The sequence below is a fragment of the Plectropomus leopardus genome, chromosome 4 (assembly GCF_008729295.1).
Source record: "Plectropomus leopardus isolate mb chromosome 4, YSFRI_Pleo_2.0, whole genome shotgun sequence".
NCBI lineage: Eukaryota > Metazoa > Chordata > Actinopteri > Perciformes > Serranidae > Plectropomus > Plectropomus leopardus.
Genome location: NC_056466.1, coordinates 33,675,957 through 33,697,386, shown reverse-complemented (window position 1 = coordinate 33,697,386; position 21,430 = coordinate 33,675,957). Strand labels below are relative to the sequence as shown.

General features: G+C 39.2%; 1 protein-coding gene and 1 long non-coding RNA gene across 2 annotated transcripts in view; both read left to right on the top strand.

The window, feature by feature from the left end:
* Positions 1-11,006, top strand: part of klhl5 (kelch-like family member 5) — a 41,969-nt gene extending 30,963 nt beyond the window's left edge. The window contains exons 7-13 of the mRNA XM_042484941.1: positions 497-721; positions 1,345-1,420; positions 1,870-1,956; positions 4,127-4,201; positions 4,580-4,717; positions 5,932-6,103; positions 10,517-11,006. Of these exons, the coding sequence (XP_042340875.1) occupies positions 497-721; positions 1,345-1,420; positions 1,870-1,956; positions 4,127-4,201; positions 4,580-4,717; positions 5,932-6,103; positions 10,517-10,573 (830 nt within the window). The 3' untranslated portion in view covers positions 10,574-11,006. The remainder of the gene's footprint in view (positions 1-496; positions 722-1,344; positions 1,421-1,869; positions 1,957-4,126; positions 4,202-4,579; positions 4,718-5,931; positions 6,104-10,516) is intronic.
* Positions 11,007-15,618: 4,612 nt separating this feature from the next.
* On the top strand, positions 15,619-17,439 carry LOC121941913. The gene is made up of 3 exons (XR_006105783.1): positions 15,619-15,704; positions 16,610-16,672; positions 17,384-17,439. It is a non-coding gene; the product is annotated as an uncharacterized LOC121941913 (long non-coding RNA).
* Positions 17,440-21,430: the final 3,991 nt, after the last annotated feature.

Sequence of the window (21,430 nt, the reverse complement as noted above, 5' to 3'; positions counted from 1 at the left end):
ATGATTGGTTTGAATTTTTAAGCAAATGTACCACAAAGTGCAAGACATTTAGATTCACAATTCAGAAAATTATTTTTATTTTTAAAAATGCTGTGTAATCTTTCTTTCAGAGAACTTAAAATGATAATAGTTGCTAATTTTAAATAATTACATTTCATTAGAAAAATAAATTTTCTTGTTTTTTTGTGTTTGCTTTGTTTTATTTTTGCTAATTTTCATGTAATTTTCTGGTATTTTTGACTTTTTTTTTTTTTTTGCTAAATTCTGTGTAATTTCTTTTTAAGTTGTTCACTGCCTTTTTCCCGTGTTTTTGAAAGAAATCAAGACAATTTGCCCAAAATTCAAGGGGTTAAAAGAGGAGTAAATGAAAGTGGTATACTCCTACCTTGACCTGATGTCTCAAGAGGGTGTTTCCTGGTCTGGTTCATCAGATGCCCAAAATTAGGGCACATCAGGGGCCACGGGTTAATTTGACATGTTTTGCTGTTTTCTGCAGGTGCTACCAGTATCGAGCAGTACTGTCTGCGGCGGGACACATGGAGGCAGGTAGCCACCATGAGCGGACGGAGACTGCAGTTTGGTGTAGCTGTCCTTGATGGCCGTCTCTATGTGGTTGGCGGCCGCGATGGACTGAAGACCCTCAACACTGTGGAGTGTTACAACCCGCACAGCAAGACGTGGAGCGTCATGCCTCCCATGTCCACACACAGGCATGGCTTAGGTGAGCCTGTGATTGAATAAGAATGTGATACAAGTACAGGGGAAGCTGATACGAGCTCAGAAAGGTCAATTAGGGCAGCAATTTTGAGTATGGTGATCCTAAAAATAAAATGTCTTGGCTTCTAACAGAGAGAGCTCAAAGGTCGGTTTAAGCTACACAACAGTGCCTCAACAGTAAGTGATCCGGTGTCATGCTCAAGAGTACTCCAGCAGTCTGAACTTGTGCACCTTGTTTTTAGGACAGTCTCCCCACTCACTGTGCAAGCCCACTATTACAATGACAATATTCGATAAGGCGTGCTATGCTGGTGCTCCAGTGCTCCAGTGTTTTTATAAATGTTTGCGTGTATTTGCGTGTGTGTGTGTGTGTGTGTGTGAGTGAGTGAAGGGATCCACACACATCTGGCACCACAGATGTTCTGCCAGATAAATCCCTCGAGTGCAGAGGTGTCAACATGCTGCTAACTCTGCACGCCTGATGTCCAGGGTGTAGCTGCACAATGCACACATAGTAAAAACTCACACTCGTGTGCCAAACCTGTGTGGTTTTATGAGCTTGTCCAGCCAACAGTGTTTTGGTAAGTTGCCATGATTCAATCATGCACATCGTGTTGTGTATTGCAGGTGTAGCTGTTCTAGAGGGGCCCATGTACGCAGTAGGAGGACATGATGGCTGGAGCTACCTCAGCACAGTGGAAAGGTAAGAGGATACTTCACACAGATGTTTCCATGTATAATTCACTTAAAGGATCAGTTCACACACATTACAAAAAATAAATGCATTTTCTCATGTACATCTTATCTAGCTATGCAGAGGGTTTTTTTTTTTTTAATTTAGCCAGGTTTTGTGATATTCCTATCTCCATGCTAGTACAATGAGTTGACAGATTCATGACTGTTCATGGGGACTATTTCTTCAGTTGAAAATAATTAAAATACAAACTTTTGACAGCATCATTGTATTATTTAGAATAACTCAAGAGCTGTCTTTGGAGAGAGATGTTACTGCTGAGAGATGTAGGGCTGTGAATATACAATCTCTTAACTGGGCTGTCAGTTTCATCACTTGTTGAAACATTTCTCAAAATTCAGATTAGCCCTGTATTATTATGTGCAGATCTGAAAAGTTTTTTAATTTTTTTTTACTAGGTGGGACCCCCAAGCTCGCCAGTGGAGCTTTGTTGCAAGTATGGCTACACCCAGAAGCACAGTGGGAGTAGCTGTTCTCAATGGCAAGTAAGTAAATCCATTTAGATATCGCTACACACATCTACATATATCCAAGTTAAAGATTCCACAATTAGAGCATTATTATAGCAACAAATCACTATTTGCTTTGGCACCCTGAGCAGTAAATGAAGTCCAAGCTTCTCTGTGGATTGTTCATGCACTGTATAAAATAATGGAAGTAGCCCACCTATTGATTTGTGGAGTCCCACTTTAAGCCTATAGTTTGGTATATTGGCGATCGCCATCTTCAATTTTTATTTTATTTATTTATTTATTTATTTTATGGTAGTCACCATATTTGGACAAGAAGGTCGAGCTAACCCTAACATTAGCTGCTAATTTGATAAGCACACTGATTTCATAGCTATTCTTAAATGAGATATTGCTAGTGCTAATTTTCCATTAAATCAAAATCTGCTCACCATAAAAACTGAATATCTGACTCTTTAGAGGGTCTTTAAGTACAATCAAACACTGAACAAGCCTTTTTCAACAACCAAAATGTTAAGATTAACTTTCCTGAACTGCAAACACACTAAAATAGGGACAGCTATGGCTATATTCTGGGGTTACGCCATGATACCGTCACTTAACCAATTTTGTTGCTGTGGTAGCAACTTGTAAACAGACAGCACCCACTTGTCACTCAAAGTGGCCCCACTCTTAACTATGCATAACTTTAAGTCTTAATAACATTTTAAGTGATATAAAATTATATTCCTGTGATTTTTGTTATGATTTTTTTCTGGATCACTATGGAAACATGTTTATTTCTGCTGTAAAGTTGGGCATTTTAAGATGGGGGTCTATGTGGACTGACTCGCTTTCGGAGCCAGCCTCAAGTGGCCACTCGAGGAACCACAATATTTGGCACCATCACACTGGCATCATTTTTCCACCCCAGAGGTTACCACTCGTATTTGTTGTGGTAAACTGGTCCGTCCGTGCGTACCTGTTATGTGTGTATCCCACAGGCTAGCTTATTGCTGCAGCTTTGCACTGTTCTCATACAGCTATTACTGATGATATAGGAACGATGAAGCATAGCCCTCACCCTATGGTTCTCGCCTGGCTGACAGTATGGAGCTATAGAAGGTGACTTATACATGTGGAGCCTGGCCTCTGTATGCCATGGAAATAGTCAGTTAATAAGCAAAATCTAGTGCTCATGGTTTAGACAGCACCAAACTGCTTTGGTCCTGCAGAAAGCACCCAAGCTCTTTTATGTTCTTGGGGAGAAATAATATGACTGTGACTGTAGAACGAGAAAATACTAAGAGCTTTACACTCCGCTGTTTGGGAGATGAAGGTAACGGAGATGAGGTTATATATATAATATATGTAATAACTGCCATGCATTCCTGCACCATTCTCTGCTACATCAAACAGTAATGGAACGAGGTGACGATACTTAAGAGTCACACAGCATAAGTCCACACAGTCCCTCGTGCACGAATGCACATATTAATAGTGTGATTTGATAAGTTTAGGAATTGAATCTCCTCAGTTGCCTGAGAGTTCTCCTGCAGCCAACAGCAGACGTTAGAAATGCAATAATGCGCTGTTGTTGTTATTATTCAGTGCCTCGTAGAGACGCTACAGAGGAAGGCTTTTTAGATGCTAATTAATACAGAAACAACTGATTTGTGCTAAGCATGCCCAGCAGTTGTGTGTGTGTGTGTGTGTGTGTGTGTGTGTGTGTGTGTGTGTGTGTGTGTGTGTGTGTGTGTGTGGCTGCATGCATTTGTGATTGTGTATGTACTGTATGTGTTGTGTATTCTCTGGGCTCTTTGCCTGATGGAGCTCATTACTTGCTTGACTGGTTCTAATGCACTTTTTTCTTCGTCCTCCCAACTCCACAGCCATAGTTATGTGCCTATAGACACACGCGCACGCACACACACACACACACACACACACACACGCACACACACACAGAGTGACTGCTCGGGGTGTGATGCCCACAAGAGTTTTGGCTGATTGATTCTGCTCACCTCACTTTGTCCCCAAATCCTGAAAAGCTCACACAATACACACTCGTACCATCTGTTTCAGTGTCACTAAATTGAAGAGGGACTTCCAGAGTCCGGAAATGTCTGCAGTGTTTGTGTGGCAAGTGTTTTGTGTGTGTGTGTGTGTGTTCCAGAGGGTTAACATGATCTTGTGTCTCCTTCAGGTTGTATGCAGTAGGAGGTCGTGACGGCTCATCCTGCCTGCGTTCAGTGGAGTGTTTCGACCCCCACACCAACAGGTCAGTGACAAGGGACTTCGTTTGACCAGAATTAATTGCCGTCTCCTGATTTATTTCCTGTCTGCTGCACTTTCTAGTAAAGCGCCTCTGTGCCTTTAAGGTTATTTACCCACAGATCAAAGGAGACAGCTTACCCTCTCAGGATGTTAGAATAGACCACATTTAAACGGCTTCTGTTTACCAGGTACAGTCATTATGGTCTCCACTGGAATGGCAGAGACAAGGGCCTTATTGGTCCCCTGAAAAGAATCTTTAAAAAAACGGTGCAGATTTTGGAAGATTTCCACTTGGCACATTTGTAAGGTTGTGCTCAGCGTTGGAGACAGTGTAAAAGTGTTCTTTTTTTTTCTTCCTGATGTTTACATCCTCCATCTACAGGTGGAGTGGTTGTGCTCCAATGGCGAAAAGGCGTGGAGGTGTGGGTGTGGCCACATGGCATGGCTTCCTGTACGCCATCGGAGGTCATGATGCTCCGGCCTCATCCCTCGCATCTCGACTAAGTGACTGTGTGGAGAGGTGGGTCTTTATGTACTGGGTGCGTGCGTGTGCATGAAATGTAAAATTCTCAATTTAATGTGGGATGTAAATGCATACCTTTTTTTGCTGTCTTTTTAAGGTGATTTAGATTGTATTCAATGTCTTTTAGGTAATAAATCAGCATGTATGAAATTTGATTGATTAGACGATAGCATCTATAATAATTTAGCTTTTTATTTTAGAAGGGTTGGTAGAGATTTGGCAATACCGTTTTTACTGCAGGAGGTATTCAGAATAGACTATGTAGCAAATCAGGGCTAGATTTTCACTTTTCGCATTATTATTATTATTGTTCTCGGGATCCTTAAAGTTTTGTTTTTGAAAGAATTTTTGTTGTTTTTATTAATAGATTTTTTTTAACTTAACAGCACAGTGCTCTCCACATTCTCAAAGACATCTTAGATTTAAAAAAAGACACACAAAAAAACAATAACAATAAAATTTGAAAATAATTAAAATAGAGAAAATAAAGGGGGGAAAAAAACACCATCTATATTGAAAAAGGCAGATACATTAACAAAGGTTATGGTTATTTTAAATCATATCTTACTTGAATTTACAGAGTAGTTACTGTATCATGATATGTACTGCTATAATATAGTATACTATAATGATATAATATTATATATATTGTTACTGATGATTTTAGCCACCCACCCACCCCAATTCTTTATAGAAAAATTGGTCCGTTCTGTTCGTAACTGTTCTTCCAATACTGGAAGCAGGGAAACTGTTAGCCTTGCTCTGCTCAAAGTTAAAAACATGTTAAGTTCACCTCTACATGGCAGGTAATCTAACACATTGTATCTCATTTGTTTAACTAAGATGCAAACATTTCTTATTCACAATTTTGTATTTTATGGTTTTAGGGTGAGTTTTGTGAAGTAATTATTTTATCCATCTGTTAATTTCCGTTTGTGTATGGTTTATGCGAAATACAACATGTTACTCAATGAGCTTTAACAGATGCCGATTGTGCATTTTTTAAAAGCCAGGCTAGCTGTTTCCCCCCTGCTTCCAGTCTTTATGCAAAACTAAGCTAATCACCTGTTGCCATTCATCAATTCTGTCACCTAACTCTTGGACAAGAGGTAAATAGCTGATTTCCAAAAATGTTGGCCATGGCCATAAAAAACAGGTATTTTAATGTAATTTCTCACTCTGTATGTTGTGTGTGTGGTGATTGTGTACAGGTATGACCCTCAGACAGATGTGTGGACTGCAGTTGCCCCCATGAGCATCAGCAGAGATGCTGTTGGTGTTTGTCTCCTTGGCGACCGTCTCTATGCTGTGGGCGGTTATGATGGGCAGGTGTATCTCAATACTGTAGAAGCCTACGACCCTCAGACAAACGAGTGGACACAGGTACACACCTAAACACACACATACATGTAAATGCTGTTTATTTTTGTTAGGGAGGAAAGAGTCCATACAATGTAATGAGCTCTGTTCTCATACATACACATACCCAGCAGATTTCTATGTATCCACTTGCTTGTATTTACCTCGACACATTGACTGTATTTCAGTGAAAACAAGTAATAAATCATGATGTACACCAGTAAAGTTGTTATATAAACACACACAGTCACAGTTTGACCTTCTCCGTGCTCCCCCCTTATGTATCTTGGCATGTTTTCATTGTTATGTAAATGTGTGTTTTCCTCATGCTAATATTGTCCTTGCCACTGCAGCAGAAGGAGAAAAAGAGGGGACTATTTTTTTTTTTCTTTCAAAGTTGAACGATCTCACTCAGCACAAGTCTATCACACTTCAGTTTATACCTCATCTCCTGCATAGCCTCAGAGGATTTGCGACCAAAGTCGCTGAAAATCTGCTATTTTCGAGACATGCACCATGCTGGGAACAAGAGGGGTGTAGATGGGCGGATACAGATGAAAATGCTGAAACCAACACTAAGGGATGAGGACTAACTGAGATGTGAGGGGACATGTTGAGGACGTTAAATGTGTCCTCTGTTCACTGTCAGAAACTAAAAACAAACCAAACCACATCTGTCCTGTCCTAGTAGCACCACTTCTCCTGCTCATTTTAGCACAAATCTGTCAATCGTTTTGCTTCTAAGACCGATAAGATGGGTGGTTAGTTCATGTTTTTCAAATGAGGAGACTGACAGACAGCTTTGACTATCAGTGCAGAAGCAGTGGCTACAAGAACTAACAGGACTAGACAACTACAAAAGATACAAAGCTTCCCTCAGAGCCAAAGGATTATCGTCACTCCCCGCCTCCTGCTGTGCTGAACTCGGTGCGTCTTTGTGGGGAGTGATGAGGTCAGAGCTTAGACACCAAATATCAGTGTTGAAAATATCCTACAGTAACATAAAAATGCATTCCCTTCAAGTTAACTGAGTTTTAAAATTCATTCTATTCTTTACCTTGGAAACATTTGGAAAACACTCTCACCTCCAGGTCCATTTAGTAGTTGTTCTGGAGCTTTCCGGCATATCACATGATGTTTATCAGCAGGTGGAGTTGGCCAGTGGTCCAAGAAATGTAGATGTTAACCTGCATTAACAAATTTTGACCCATTTGGGGTGGCATAAAGGAGCTGCAAACACAACACTAGCTGCATTTACACTGCCTGTTCAAGGGAGGAATATCGTCATTTCGCTACTCTGTATATAAGATATGGTCTCGCCTCTGAGCAGGGAACAGAGGTAGTAACAGTTCTGTAACAAGGTCTGTGTAAAGCATAAAGTCGCAAAGACGTGACCATGGGCGGCACAAGTGTGACGATTGACAACGTGTTAATGTGTGTGACCCACCGCAGGAGATTTAAAAAGCAACTTTTAGCATAGAGGCTAATACAAAGAAGAAGAAAGCAGCTGTAAATGTCCACGAACTGGGAAAACAATTAGATTCAGGAGCCCCTTACTGTATGAGCTAAGAACGAGATCAGCTGTCATATAACACATGGTAAATGATTATGATTGACATGCTATGCCTTTGTTATTGTTTAGAAAGCAATGCTGACGCATACATTATTTGTCAGAGGCAGATGCTCATGTGTTAAATGTCACACCTGTCATGCCCCTTTTGATTGCAGGATATCGTGATGCAGTGTATAATCACACACTGGAGCGTAGTGATGCCGCCATTGTTTGGCTCTGTGTAAAAATGCAGGAGTGGAGTAAAGGGGGGACTTTGTTGCGTCCCAATAGCGCCATCTCTGTGTGGCTACTGACACATCACCTTTTTAACCTAAAATGGCAAACTTGTTAGCAAACAGTTGCTCATTTAGAGCATCAGGCAGATGCAGAGCAACAATATCATTCATTTGGAGTCGTGTTTTTGACCACCGAATGAATGTAAGTCCATTATTCACTCTGTTTTTGGTCTCCACCAAATCCTGATGGGAATATCAGGTTCTGACAAATGTTTCACTGTGTTCAACAGCTTGTCCCAAACTGTGGCCCTGAAAAATCAGGCCTGAGCCTGTCCAAGCTTGGCCTGAGCCTGAACCATGGCAGCAGTTTTGGGTCCACGCCTAATTAAAAATGTGAATTTCCACAGTAAAACAAAATTTTGTTAATGATATCAAACCATTTATTTTAAGCAAAAGTCTTCTCAGTGCATTAACAGACATTTGTGACACAATCTCCGACATGTGCTTTTTCCGCAAGTTCAGTAAAGCCCAAAACTGTCAAATGCCATATACATATTAAATAGGGATTGTATAACATTCAGTGTTTCCCCTTTTAGGCATTAAGCAGCTCCACTGCTATGCAAAATACGCGATTAACTCACTATCTCTACTTTAGGCAGCCAGAGACAAGCAAGGATTATGAATTAAACACCCCCAGATAAAGGTGCTCCGATTGATTGGCCGCTGATCGCTATTGGCTTATATTCGTTACTTTTAAAGGCCAAAAAAAACCAGCTGATCAGTTGACACAAAACACACAAGACAATTTCTCTATGTACCACTAAAATGAGTTCACCCTAACAAATCTTTATTTATGGAAGCTGTCTCTCATTGGCAGTTTTCCCAGATTTGAGTTTTTAAGTCTCTGTGATTTTTGGTTTTGATGTCATTACTCAAAAACCTCTTGAACTACTGCATACTATTCTTGATGTAGGTAACTTGTATCCGTGTTCTGCTTGTTAACAGCCATTTGTTTTTATAAGCAATGTCAGAGTCACAATATTGATTAAAACCTCTAGACATTGGATACAGGGTACGGGAAGCATTTTATTTAAAGTCATTTAATGCTCCAACTGTCTAGAAATATGTGTCTAAAGCTCCTCTCATGTCAGTGGATGCACTAAACATCTTCCAGCGTCACAAAATACAACTTCACCACTACAAGTGGAAAAAATCCTCACTGATATTTCTCCTCGTTAATGAGAGGCATGAGTCAGGACGAGTTGATGGCAACACAGCCCATACATTATTCATGACACTATACAGGCTATAAGGTTGGCATTAATAAAAAAAGGGGGGAAATTGGAGTGATTCAAGCCTGGGGGACTTTTGAGAAATTACCCTGGTCAGTTCAGGCCAAATTCTGTTCACGCAAAGAATCCAAGCTCTAGTCTGTCAGTTGTTTGCTGCAGAGCAGGTAGTGTACAGTGGCTTTTCAAAGATTTTTCCACTGAAAACAGCTGCCTGCTGTGGCAGAAAACAAAACTATGAGAGCAGTGAGACTGAACCAAAAAAATGAAAGTTGCAGGCCAGAGAAGTAAATGTTGAACCTTGTAAAGACGCTCTGTAAAGCTGATTCTAGTGACAACCACTGAAACACAAGAGCTGATTGCTGCACTTTCTGATCCTAATCTACTTCATGCTACATCTGTTACTTTTTATTGAGTCAGCATCTGTTCAAAAGGGAACTTTTGTGACCAAAAGACACAATGTGAGGCCATTTAGCAGGGTTGGGATTCTTTAATGTGACAAATACAAAGCTTTATAATTTAATTCTAGTCACACACTTCGTAAAGTCATTGTGTTTAATATTTTGGTTACGCTTTCACACTTACTTAGCTTCACTTCAAATAGGAGCTTTTGTAGTGACCAAAAGGCGCTGTGTGAGGCCATTGAGAAGGGTTGTGACTCTTAATCCAACAAATTAATATCTTTTTATTAATGTTATTCTTTTATTAGAGCACAGACTCACCATTAAGTTATATAAACCACATATAAATCAGTTGTTTTCGCTAAAATGTTTTATTAAATTCAAGTATATGGCAAATCATTTCTAGAGCCAAGAATCGACTCTGATTTTGCTTTATATCCTTCACATTTTTGCCAGTATGGCCTTGCAGTTGGCATTTCATTCTAGGTGTTATTAAAAAAAAGTCTTAAAAAATCTTGAATTTAAATTTGAGAACCATGGGAGTACCCTGCTTAAGAGAGCTGCAAAGTTCACCTGTTAAATATTGCACATGGCAGGGTGCCTGGTGGCTCAGTGGATACAGCGGCACCCCATGTACAGAGGCTGTGTCCTCGACGCAGTGGCCGCGGGTTCGAGTCAGGCCTCTGCCCTATGCTGCATGTTTCCCCTTTCACGCTCACACTGTCCTGTCAAGTAAAGGCAATAAAAGCCCAAAAAAATAATCTTTAAAAAAATTTTTAAAAAAAAGCTTACACATAGAAATTTCAGCCATTATTATAAAATATTGATCAAGGCCGCTTTAAGGACTTTTAAACACGCTGGTTGCGTGTATAAGAGGCTAGATTAGTAACAGGTAAATCTATCGCTGCACCTTTTTAGAGTCCAGCTGTGACTCCTGTGCTTTTTTTTGGTCTTTGCAGGTCGCCCCTCTGTGTCTGGGCAGGGCTGGAGCATGTGTGGTGGCCGTCAGACTGTGAAAACACAAACATTCAGTGACGACTGTGCATGATGTGGCTCCGACAGCAAGCCTCCTCTCTGTCACCACTTTGTCACGGAAGTCACAGCAAGAAACCCATCTGCCTGCCAGCACGTAAAAGACGCCAGAAAGTGTGAGACTGATGATGATGGAACAAATTCGGGGTTTACACTATGGCAAAGTCAGATTTAGCGACTGCCTATCCTTCATTTTAATGTTTACGGTTAATGTAGCGTTCAATAATGTGTCGGATTTCTGATAAAGTTTTTGGATTTCAAGATCCTGATAACTTCTGATACAGAAGTGAACCTACATCCATGATGAAGACAAATCTGCAGTGTTTATCTGAGCATGACAGAACACCTGTCTCACAGCTTTTTTTTTTCCTTTTCTATTATTTTGTTCCGTTGACAAGGTGGCACACACACACGCACACACACACACACACACATAAATCTACATGGTTGCTTTCAGCTTCTATTTCTGCTGACAAAAGGTGAAAGAGACCGAGGGAGATTGTCAGAACTGTTGAGGTGCCTCATCATTTCTCTCCTAACAATATCTGATGGCGTGTATTGATGCTATTTTAAAATATTCCCTATTATTTTGTGCTGCAGTTGGCAAGATGCTCCCCTCTTTCCCTTTTTCGCCCACTGACAGATGAAAGAAAGACTTTTGACATAATCAGCACAACCTTATGAACAGCCATACTGTAAGAAACTGTGACACTCTTTATTCTTTGCAGTCAAAAACATACCATCATGCTTTTATCTAATATTTCTGTGTGTATGTCTTCCATGTTGCATCAGCTCACATCTGAAGCACACGGTATACTGTGATGTGCAGTTTGTAGCTTTTTTTTTTTTTTTTTTTACAAACTACAGCAAATTATCCAACTTTTTCTTTTCTTTTTTTTTCTTTTTTCTTTTTGGCTGTACTGCGTTATGCAAGGTCAGCCCCATACAACGAAAGTCCATCTGTGCGTGAGTGAGTGAGTGATAAAGTTACACCATTGGTTGGAGTGAGTGATGATGCAAGTGTTGCCGTTTCTTTATCGTCAGTTGGCCTTTTGAAATGAATAGGCGCTGACAGTCCTGTGTTATTATTCTGTATTTCTTATTTTCTGTAGCCAGTGTAGCATGATAGCATGGTGGAATTAGCAAACTAGCCTGCTAGCTGCTACATAAGTAAAGTTTAATAAACTTAAATCTTCATTCATACATTCTTATACAGTGTAGGAAAGCACATATTGTCAGAGAAATGAAAATTTAGTCTGGTGAATTTTCTGTAACCACAGTAGTTAACGGTAGTATAAAAGCAGAGTGGAATTAGCAAGCTAGCTACCTAGCCAGCCACTAAATGAGTAAAATAAGTCTTCATCCACACAGTTTTGTCACAGTGTAGGAAAGCACATTGCTATCACCAGATGAGTGACACCTTTGTGTAGCTCATTTTCTGTAACCACTGTGGCATTAGCATAAACGCATGGTGGAATTAGAAAGCTAGCTAGGTAACAAGCCAGCTGTGGTTAAAATTGTAGTTTTGGACAGAGGAAAGAGGATTACCTCGTCAGTATGATTGATGAACAAACCTTAAAATTTATGAGTAACGTTATTAAATATTGCATGTTAAAATGTAAGAATAGGTGGAGCCATCGTCATGAGGAGAAGGTGGAAAGTAGACATTGGACATTATGCTGTTTTCACATTAAAAGCAACAACGCAACAGTGTAACCAGCTAGCCTACATTATTGCTGAGTCACCTTGGAAGCGTTGCTCAAGCGTTCATTAACATAGTGATGTGGTCACAGGCTTGTGTGTGTCTGTTTACACAGAGCACCTCACGTCATCTTAAGTTTGGTCATAAACATATCTCTTCTCATAATCTGTGTCTGAGCCCGTTTTAACATTTAAACATCACATTTCGTCACCCTCTTGCATAACACAACACCACAGCTTGAAACAAAAACATATGATTGACTTACACTTCACCTTAACATTGGAGTGCTGACAAAAGTTAGGGCCAGTTCAAGTTTTGTTTGTAGCGGGAGTAACCCAAGTGTTGGGTGTCAGTTTGTAGCTTCATGTCACTGGCTTTTATTGAAAATTAATTGTAGCCTGTTGCTCTGTCACTCGTAATGTGAGCACAGCATAAGTAACAACCCTCTACCATTTCATCCACGGTCCAGCCATATACTGGGTTTGGACCTAGTTTGTTCACTTTGTCATTCTGTCTTTGTTCAGATAATTGAGATCCATTAAGCGCTGTTACTGGGTTTATAACCTCAGTAATAACATTAACAGTAACCGTGGCCCTTTGTTGATCCCTGTAGGGAAATTTTGCTTTCATTTTCCCACAGCGCACAGGGTCAGCTACTTACAGGCTTGGTTTAATACAGTGTCAACGATATGTCTGACCTCCCTTTATCCTGCTTTTTCGTGTGTGTGTGTGTGTGTGTGTGCGTGTGTGTGTGTGTGTGTGTGTGTGTGTGTGTGTGTGTGTCTGTGTCTGTGTTCAGAGATTGTAAGGTCTATATTTTTATCTCAAATGAGAATCTTCCCCCTTCTCCTCTCCACATCTCCAATTCCCTGCTGCTTTCTCTTCAACCCCATTTTCCCATTTCATCACTGCTCACACACACACACTCACACACACACACAAAAATACATGCACCGCTACGTTTTACAGCAGAATTGAAAACCCAGACAAAATGAACAACAGATCATATAATGAGACCATGAATTTAATAACGTTGATTCAGCCTGTGCCGACGTTTTGTTTGATGTTGAGTTCAAAGCGTTATTAGATTTGATGTCACCGCAGACAAAGTATGAGACATTAGCTGGAAATGAATCCTGTGAAACAACCTCATGTCTACGTATTTGGGGGCTTGTTTGAGTAAACCTGCATGTCAAGAAACAAAGATGCTGACTGTAGGTTCAATACTGACACACACCACCATCATTTTGTGCTGTAAACTTAATCGTGTATTTCCCCCTGTGTGTGTGTGTGTGTGTGTGTTTGTGTGTTTGCGTGTTTGCGTGTTTTAAGTGTACAGACCTCCTGACAGTGAGAGGCAAAGCAGGCATCCTGTCTGAACTGACAGATCTAGAGCTAATGTAGCCCCCAGGATGCACTCCTCAAACACACACAGACGCATCACAAACACACACATGTGCAAAGACACACTTAACCACACAGCTGAAAGCCAAGTGCCCCAGGAGCCGCTGAAGATTGAAAAGCCTCCCAGATTTGCCGGCATGACATCTAAAAAGCCGAGCTGGTGCGGGCTAGTGATTCCCCGCAGCCGAGCTAATGTTTATTCAAGTCTAATGCACTGCTGCATTATTCTATTTTCTTCCCCTTCAAACCTGCCCGCTGTTTATTTAGAGAGTAATTCTCTTTAGATCAGAGCAGCAGAAGTGTGTCACCTCCACCATGTCGAGGTAGTCGGAGAGTTTGATTTCAGTCAGAGGTTAAAAATAACGACAGACATTCCAAATCAAACTGTGTATCTCCTGTATATTATGTACATAAATAAAATCTGTATGTATTGCATTATGCTGTATATGACACACTAAATCTATGGTGTTATTGTGCGTTTCTTTTTGTACCATGAATTGAGATGAAGAGGTAATAAAATTGTTGAGAAATGGTACAGCTGCTCATCTCTTTTTGTACCAGAATATTGCACCTCCTCTTTTACAATAGAAATGATGTATGTACAATATATGCTGCTGTAACATGCTGTTATTGGTCTTTTATACATTAAAGTCAAGATATGATTTAACAGATGTTTCTATTGGTTTTTTTTTTTCTTTCCAGGTGTAAAATATAAAAACACTTCAACAGTAACGGCTAAATCATGTTTATGTTCCAGATGTTTTTTGCGGTTTCCATTTGTCGCACTATAAATGCCATTATGGTGTAAATTTGTGTCTTTATATGTGGCTCTTACCCCTTACAGCACCCCCATCAGAGCAGCCCCAGAGATGGATTTGCAGTTCAAAGGTTTCTGTGCTTTTAATGCAGGTTTTTCTGCTCTAAATTTCTAGGCCTGGAGGTTAATTTGACTCATTACTTTTAAGTATGGATGCTCTAACTTTAAAAGCTGCAGCCACAGACACAGCAGCAGGTTGGGTGAAACAAGCGTATCAGGAAGAGGAATGCTCACAATTTACAGATACTTTAACCCCTGGGACAGCAGCCAGTAGCCAACTGATTCACTCTGTTATTTATTGCAGGGGAAGCTTTTAATCATAACCAGCTCTGACAAACGGCTTCCGGTGGCGCTGAGGGACGACGCCGGTGACCTTGTCGTTCAGCCTTAAGAGCACCTGAGTCCATTACGCCTGACAGGAAGGAGAAGGAGGCAGAACGTGCCGGACTGTCTGACTCCACGTTTCACCTCCAAATGTTGAGGTAAGCTGCACATCTGTCAGTGCTGAACACATTTACACATCTGCACTTAGCAGGCAGGTTAATTACCCCAGCAGCCCCTCAGCGACTCATTCTACATTTATGCTGTGCAGGCAAACAATGTTCAAACTCACACAGCTTTATTTGCTGAATTTAGGTAATTGTGTATATTAAATAATGAAGACTTTAAGGATATCTCTTTTATTGACACAGAATTTGGGGGTTTTAATATGTCAATCAAAATTAACATAGCTTTAATAAAAAGCCGGAACAAAATGATTAAGAATACATGTTTGTCAAACAGTGTGGAACAAGATTTTTTTTCAACCTTAAAACTTCTTTATGTGAGGATGATGACTGTTTTTAACTAGTCAAGGAATTAGGTTTATCTGATTTTTAAAATGTATGTGTTAAGGTATATATGTAAGTATTACTGTACAAGTAGGTGTGTTTTTTTTATAATTTTTACTTTTATTAGAATTTTTTTCAGGTCATTTCATGCTTTTTTGGTGGGGGGGGGGGTCACTTTATAAAATTGTTTGTCATTCATTTTTAGAATTTTTTATTCCGTCACCTAGTCACCTATAACTGCTTATTTATATTTGAATTATTTGATGATGTGTTTGGCAGATGATGGATCAGGGTACAAAGCTGCTCTGCTGTCGGGACCTCCAGGTGTGGGGAAGACCACCACAGCTGCCCTGGTCTGTGAGGTCAGTGTGAAAACACACAGTAGGGCTGGGCGATATGTCTTTAAAATGATATTACAATATCTTTAGGCTATTATTGCAATACATGATAAATATCTCTATACTTTTAAGTGTCCTCTAAACCAACGTTCACTTCTAATATACAAAATTACTGCAGTTACAACAAAGTTGGAGTAGCTACTGTCATATAATAAAGTTGAATTTTATAGTGACATCTGAAAAAGTATCAAATGTTTTCCTCTTACCAAGAAAAAAACATTATGTGGGATGGGAGGGATCTGGTTTGTGACTGTCTGTTGTGTTTATACAAAATAAACACAAAAGCCCATAAACCTAATTCGGGAGGGGGGCAGCTTCTGAATGTGAAATAATAAGCATTTAAATTGCAGCAGAGAAGACCATTTGTGATGGGCTTTAACAGGGTAAGACGTCTAAAGAATGGTTTTTGATATTATCAGCATATTTTAGCTAAATTAACATGTGCATTAAAGCATGATATTGGATTATCTGCCACTAAATTAGTAGATTTACAAAGCAATAACAGACATGCTAACAGAGTGAGCTGACGTTAGTACACTGTACTGTATATACTGAACACATTTCGTTAGCCGCTAACAGCCTGTTAATTAAAAATGTCCTGCTCTTAAATAATTTTATCTAACATCAAGGAGTTAAAGGGGAGAAAAGGCTTGTGTGATTTATTTTACAGCTCAATGTGAGCTACATGTCAGCTTTGTTAAAGATAGCAGAGTGCTATTTAGTGATATATTAGTATTGATGTGGATTAAGAGTGCATATTTGAGACATCTAAACAGAATGTCAAAAACATTACTGTAAACAGAAATGTAAATTTAAGGGTCAGTGTTTTTGTGATTCTGTTGACTCTATTTGTCTATATTGTGTTTCAGCTCAGCTGATTTTCCATTGTTGATAAAGGGAGGGAAGCTGAAAGACCTGGATGAGATCACAGGGTAAGTCATTTAAAAAATAAAACTACAAGGCTTAATGGGGAATTATTCCAAACACTGACATTGTTACACTACTGTATTATATTATATTTTATTATGTTGTTATATATGTAATCTTGTTATTGTATAGTGGTAACTTAAAATAAGAGTACTGGGTGCTGGAGAAACTATTTCGAAGCGGGTTATAACAACGCAGAAGGCTCTAGTTTAATGCAGTTCATACACGTATAAATCCAGTAGAGGGCAATATTACACAGCCTGATGAAGGCTCTCCTCTGGAGCGCAGATCTGACTAATTCATGCATTCACATGCAGTGGTTTACACTTTGTACTAAAGTCACTCTCTTATATTCACAGTAGTGTGACGGCATAGAACCATGAAGTAGCCTAGACCTTTTTAAACAAAGGAAAAAGCTTGGACACAGGGAAGGGCAGGTTGACAAAGGATCAGAGTCAGACAAATTATTAAAAAAGGATCAATAATTGTAGGCCTATCATATGAAACACTATAGACAAATGCTGAGGTTAGCACTGCAAAAGCTAATTTCCAAGTGAGTAATTCACTATGAGAAGCGCAAACTTAACACAACTAACAAAGTTTCATAACTGAAGTTGGGGAACAAACACGCCTCATCTCCCGAAGGAGTTTCCCACCCAGGCTTATAAAGGCATGTCTGACCCTCTCCCCTGTCCTTTTCTCCCTCTCTGTTTCAGCTTAAGAGCTACACAGGATTCATTGAAGGCTTGAGACTCCTGCACTGAGACAGCACCCTCATCCTGAGTGTCAGCTCCCTGTCTCCTGCAAGCCTTTCCCTGATTTATTTCCATGGTTTATTTTTATTTTATTAAACCATGTACAAGGCTTCCCAATGTTGAGCTCTTTGTTTGGGTAAAATGTTCTAATGCAGTTTTTGAAAAGGATAACTGACATATTCTTTGTAGTTGTAATCTGTGGTGAGTGTAAGACTACTTCTGCTAGCATTATTCAACAATGTTTTCCTCATCTGTGTTTCAGTGTGTTCAGAGGACTTCTCCACTCGCCTGGATCGTCCCTGTGCAGAACAGCAAAGCATGGTGAAGACTATCTGAGAGGACACCACAAGAGAAGGACATATACCAACTGCTTGATGTGCTATGTATGTGCCCGAGCATTTTGAACCTCCGTTGCTATTAACTTGTTTATTCTAGTGCACTACTTCCTACTTCCCTCCTACTTTTACCAAAGGGACATGCACACACATCTGTATTTTTAGAACAGCCAATAGGAACGCCCTCTCTCTGAAATGACCTTTGATTGGCTTCTGTCACAGACTAGATTTTCTTAAGTTTGAAAACAGAGTCAAGAGGAGCTGCAGAAGCCTAGTTTTCTCCCAGCCCGCTTAAATTCCTGTACTCAAAGTGCATTGTGGGAATATCACCAAATGACACCCAAAATAAAACTGCCTACCCCAGCTTTAAGGGGTCTATTATCATTGATGGTGTTAACGCAAACTTGCCCTCCTCCACCAACACTTTCACTTTGTGATGTACAGATGTTAAGTTTGTTGAATCTTAGTTTTGATCTGACCTTTTCGGAAACAAAGTGTATGATCACATTGTGTTCAACACATTAAGTTCATATTTATAAAACATTATACTAATAATATTAATATAAAGATATTATAGAGATTGATTACTTTAGTCTAGAACCTGAAAATAGTGGTTCTCAAGGTCAATTAAGCTGTTTTTAAGAGTTTTTATCACATCAGATAATCTTCCTCAGCAGATGGTGTTAAAATGTGAACATCTTCAAAGTCAGTCTGCTGAGATTTTGTGCGAAAAGTGAAAGCTCCAGAGCAGATACTAAATGGACCTTGAACATCAACAAATGCCTGAAATTTCTAATTTGTGCAGCGATAATTATTTAAAAATAGGCACAGCACAGAACTTCTCAAAGTTAACCAAAGTACATCTGTGGCACCTTGACTTCTCGTTTAATTAGTGAAGCATAAAAGTTTAGATGCTGATTCAGTGTTTTCTGCAAAATGAGACTGTCCTGCAGGGATAGACGGCAGTCCAATGGGAATTAGGCAGCCCATAGTAGAAATTTACAGAAACTGTTGTGTCCTGCAGTACTGCCATAATCTGCAGTGTCGAGTCCCGCAAGATAGTTAACACTTAAGTAGGACTTTCTAATACCTTCACATACTTGTATAATCCCAACAGGGCTCCTTCACAGCTGAATCCTAAGTCTTTTCTCATGGGACTTGATGTAATGAGCAGATTAATTAACTGCAAAAAGAAGCAAATTTTCTCTGCAGCTGCAAAAACATGAGCTTTGACCTCAACACAGTGAATTTGATTACACTCAGTAAATCACAGACTTCTCATGTTTCATTACAGGATTACAAGACGTACTGCATTATACTAATTTAATTTCCTTTTTGTTATTGGGTTGCATAATGCTTCAATTTAAAAAATGTACCCTAGGTTGCAAAAGCAGTGAGTCTACTCCACTCACTTGGGGTTTATTGTCTCACTGGCAATAAAAAAAAAAAAAAACATTTCACAAAATTCATTTTTCACCCGTCCCCCAACCCTCTCTCTCTGCTCTAATTTTACCATTTTGCTTGGAAATCATACAGCTGCTCCCTTCAGTGCATCTTAATGAGATCTGAGTCAGCAGGGTGCTCTCTGCTTCGGCATGCCGGAGCACAGTGAGGAATATTTGTGTCACACAGCCAGCATTTCGTTCCCGCTCCCAGGTTACAACAGAAATAAGCTGTCACCCTTTCCATCAGTATATGAGGAAGCGCAGAAGGTGCTGTGTCACCAGAGTGTTTCCCTCTGCCTTTCATCAATAATGGAATCACACAAGAGAAGGAGCAGCTGACCTTGATGTATTTCAGATGAACAGAGGGAAAGTACAGTGAGCCTGCTCAGTACGGAGCCAGAGAAGCTGAAGATGGTATTTCCTCTCTTTCAAACGGCATCAGTGATTACTCACAGGACAACAGAGAGGATTAGATGGGACAGAGCAGATGTTAGAAACACAGTGACAGGAGAATGATGAAGTCCTAACATTTTGCACCGCTGCCATCTACTGGATCTGTGGTGGAATCACAGGATTTATGTTTTAGATACCATGTAGGTGTAGAAGTACTCACATCTTCTTGCATTCAAAACTTAAGTTTTTTGAATATTTTATTATTATAATTTCTATCAAAATATCCAAACAACACAGTGATAAACTGACAGTACAAAAACACCAGCTTACATAACAAATAACTCAAAAATAAATAAAAGACATTAAAATAAATTTGCACATGAAAATGTGACAAATGAAATCAAGTACAACAATACAATAAAAGGGGAAAGAAATGATAAGAGACAGGATAGTATCAGTCATGACAACTTGGTTCAACAGATTATTCCCCTGGCCGATTATTGGGGCCAGTATTGGGCATTTTGCCAATTATCTGTATTGGCATTTTATTTTAATGATCACTGATATAATGAATTAATTTAAAATTGCAAATGAATTGTCAGCATGGACAGAACTTTTACTTTGTGAAACCTCAAGTAGCTATTTTTATTTTTAAATTGTCACATGACTTTATATTAAAAGGTTGCAGGGAACTTGCTGTATATGATGTTTAAAGTTTTAAAGATTAAAGATGAGCAAAGAATGGTTTTTTTAATAAGGAAAATACACAGCTGAGTTCTCATGATTGGTGCATGTTTTGGATAGAAAATCAAGACAATTAGCTCAAGGTTCAGAGGTTAAAATACTTGTGTCTGAATGCAGCACAAGAAAAGTGATGTCGTTCCAGGTTTCAGAGGGTTAAATAACATTTTGATTAACTTACAGTGAGCAGCTCATGTCTACTGTAACCAGCAGACAAAGTCTCAAACAGGAGACATCTGGTTACTGTCCTACTGCTTGACATGCCATGATTGTCTGTATGAACAAAGAAACAGCACTACAATATGTAATGGAATTATCACACTAGAAGCTAAAACTGTATCACTAGCAATGAGAAACTGCCACTGGGTGCCTCCTACAGATTTACTATTTTTCAAAAATCGCCATATTGCAACCTGCAGGATGTTTACAGGCTACATTTGCACCAACACACCAGATGGGATCATATATTCACTGAAGTTGCTTTGAAAAAAAAAGAAAAGATCACTTCCACTATTTGCTGAGTCGGACCTCATAAAACATCTAATAAATGTCTGTATTGTTATTAACGATCTGCTCTTTGGGTTTATTGCAGTTGTTTATTGTTTAGAACCTTGTCAGGAGCTCTGAGACACTATAATATATAATATATATCTCCTCAGCAAACACAGCTGGTTACACACTCACAGATTATGTACACAATATAATACCTCAAGGCTCACTTTACGTGAGGTTGTTGAAAAAAGGCATAAGGGAAGGAAATACAGGGAGACTTGAAAACATTTTCTGTCATTTCAGTTTCTTATTTTTTTATTTCTTTTTCCATCTAAAACCATGATGGCATCATGACAACAAAATGGCATTTAAAGGATTAAAATTCTGAAAATTAATGAATATTTGTAATTAAGACTGATGATTGTGAAATAAATAAATAAATAAATAAACTCAATGAAATTAGAAAATCACATTAATATATAATATTTTTTATAGCCTGATTTAAAAAAAAAAAAAAAGTGCATTCTGCATGCAGAGCGGTATGAGTGTTTGATACCGACACTGTTATTTTGACTTTAAGATTGCTTAATCTACAATTAAAA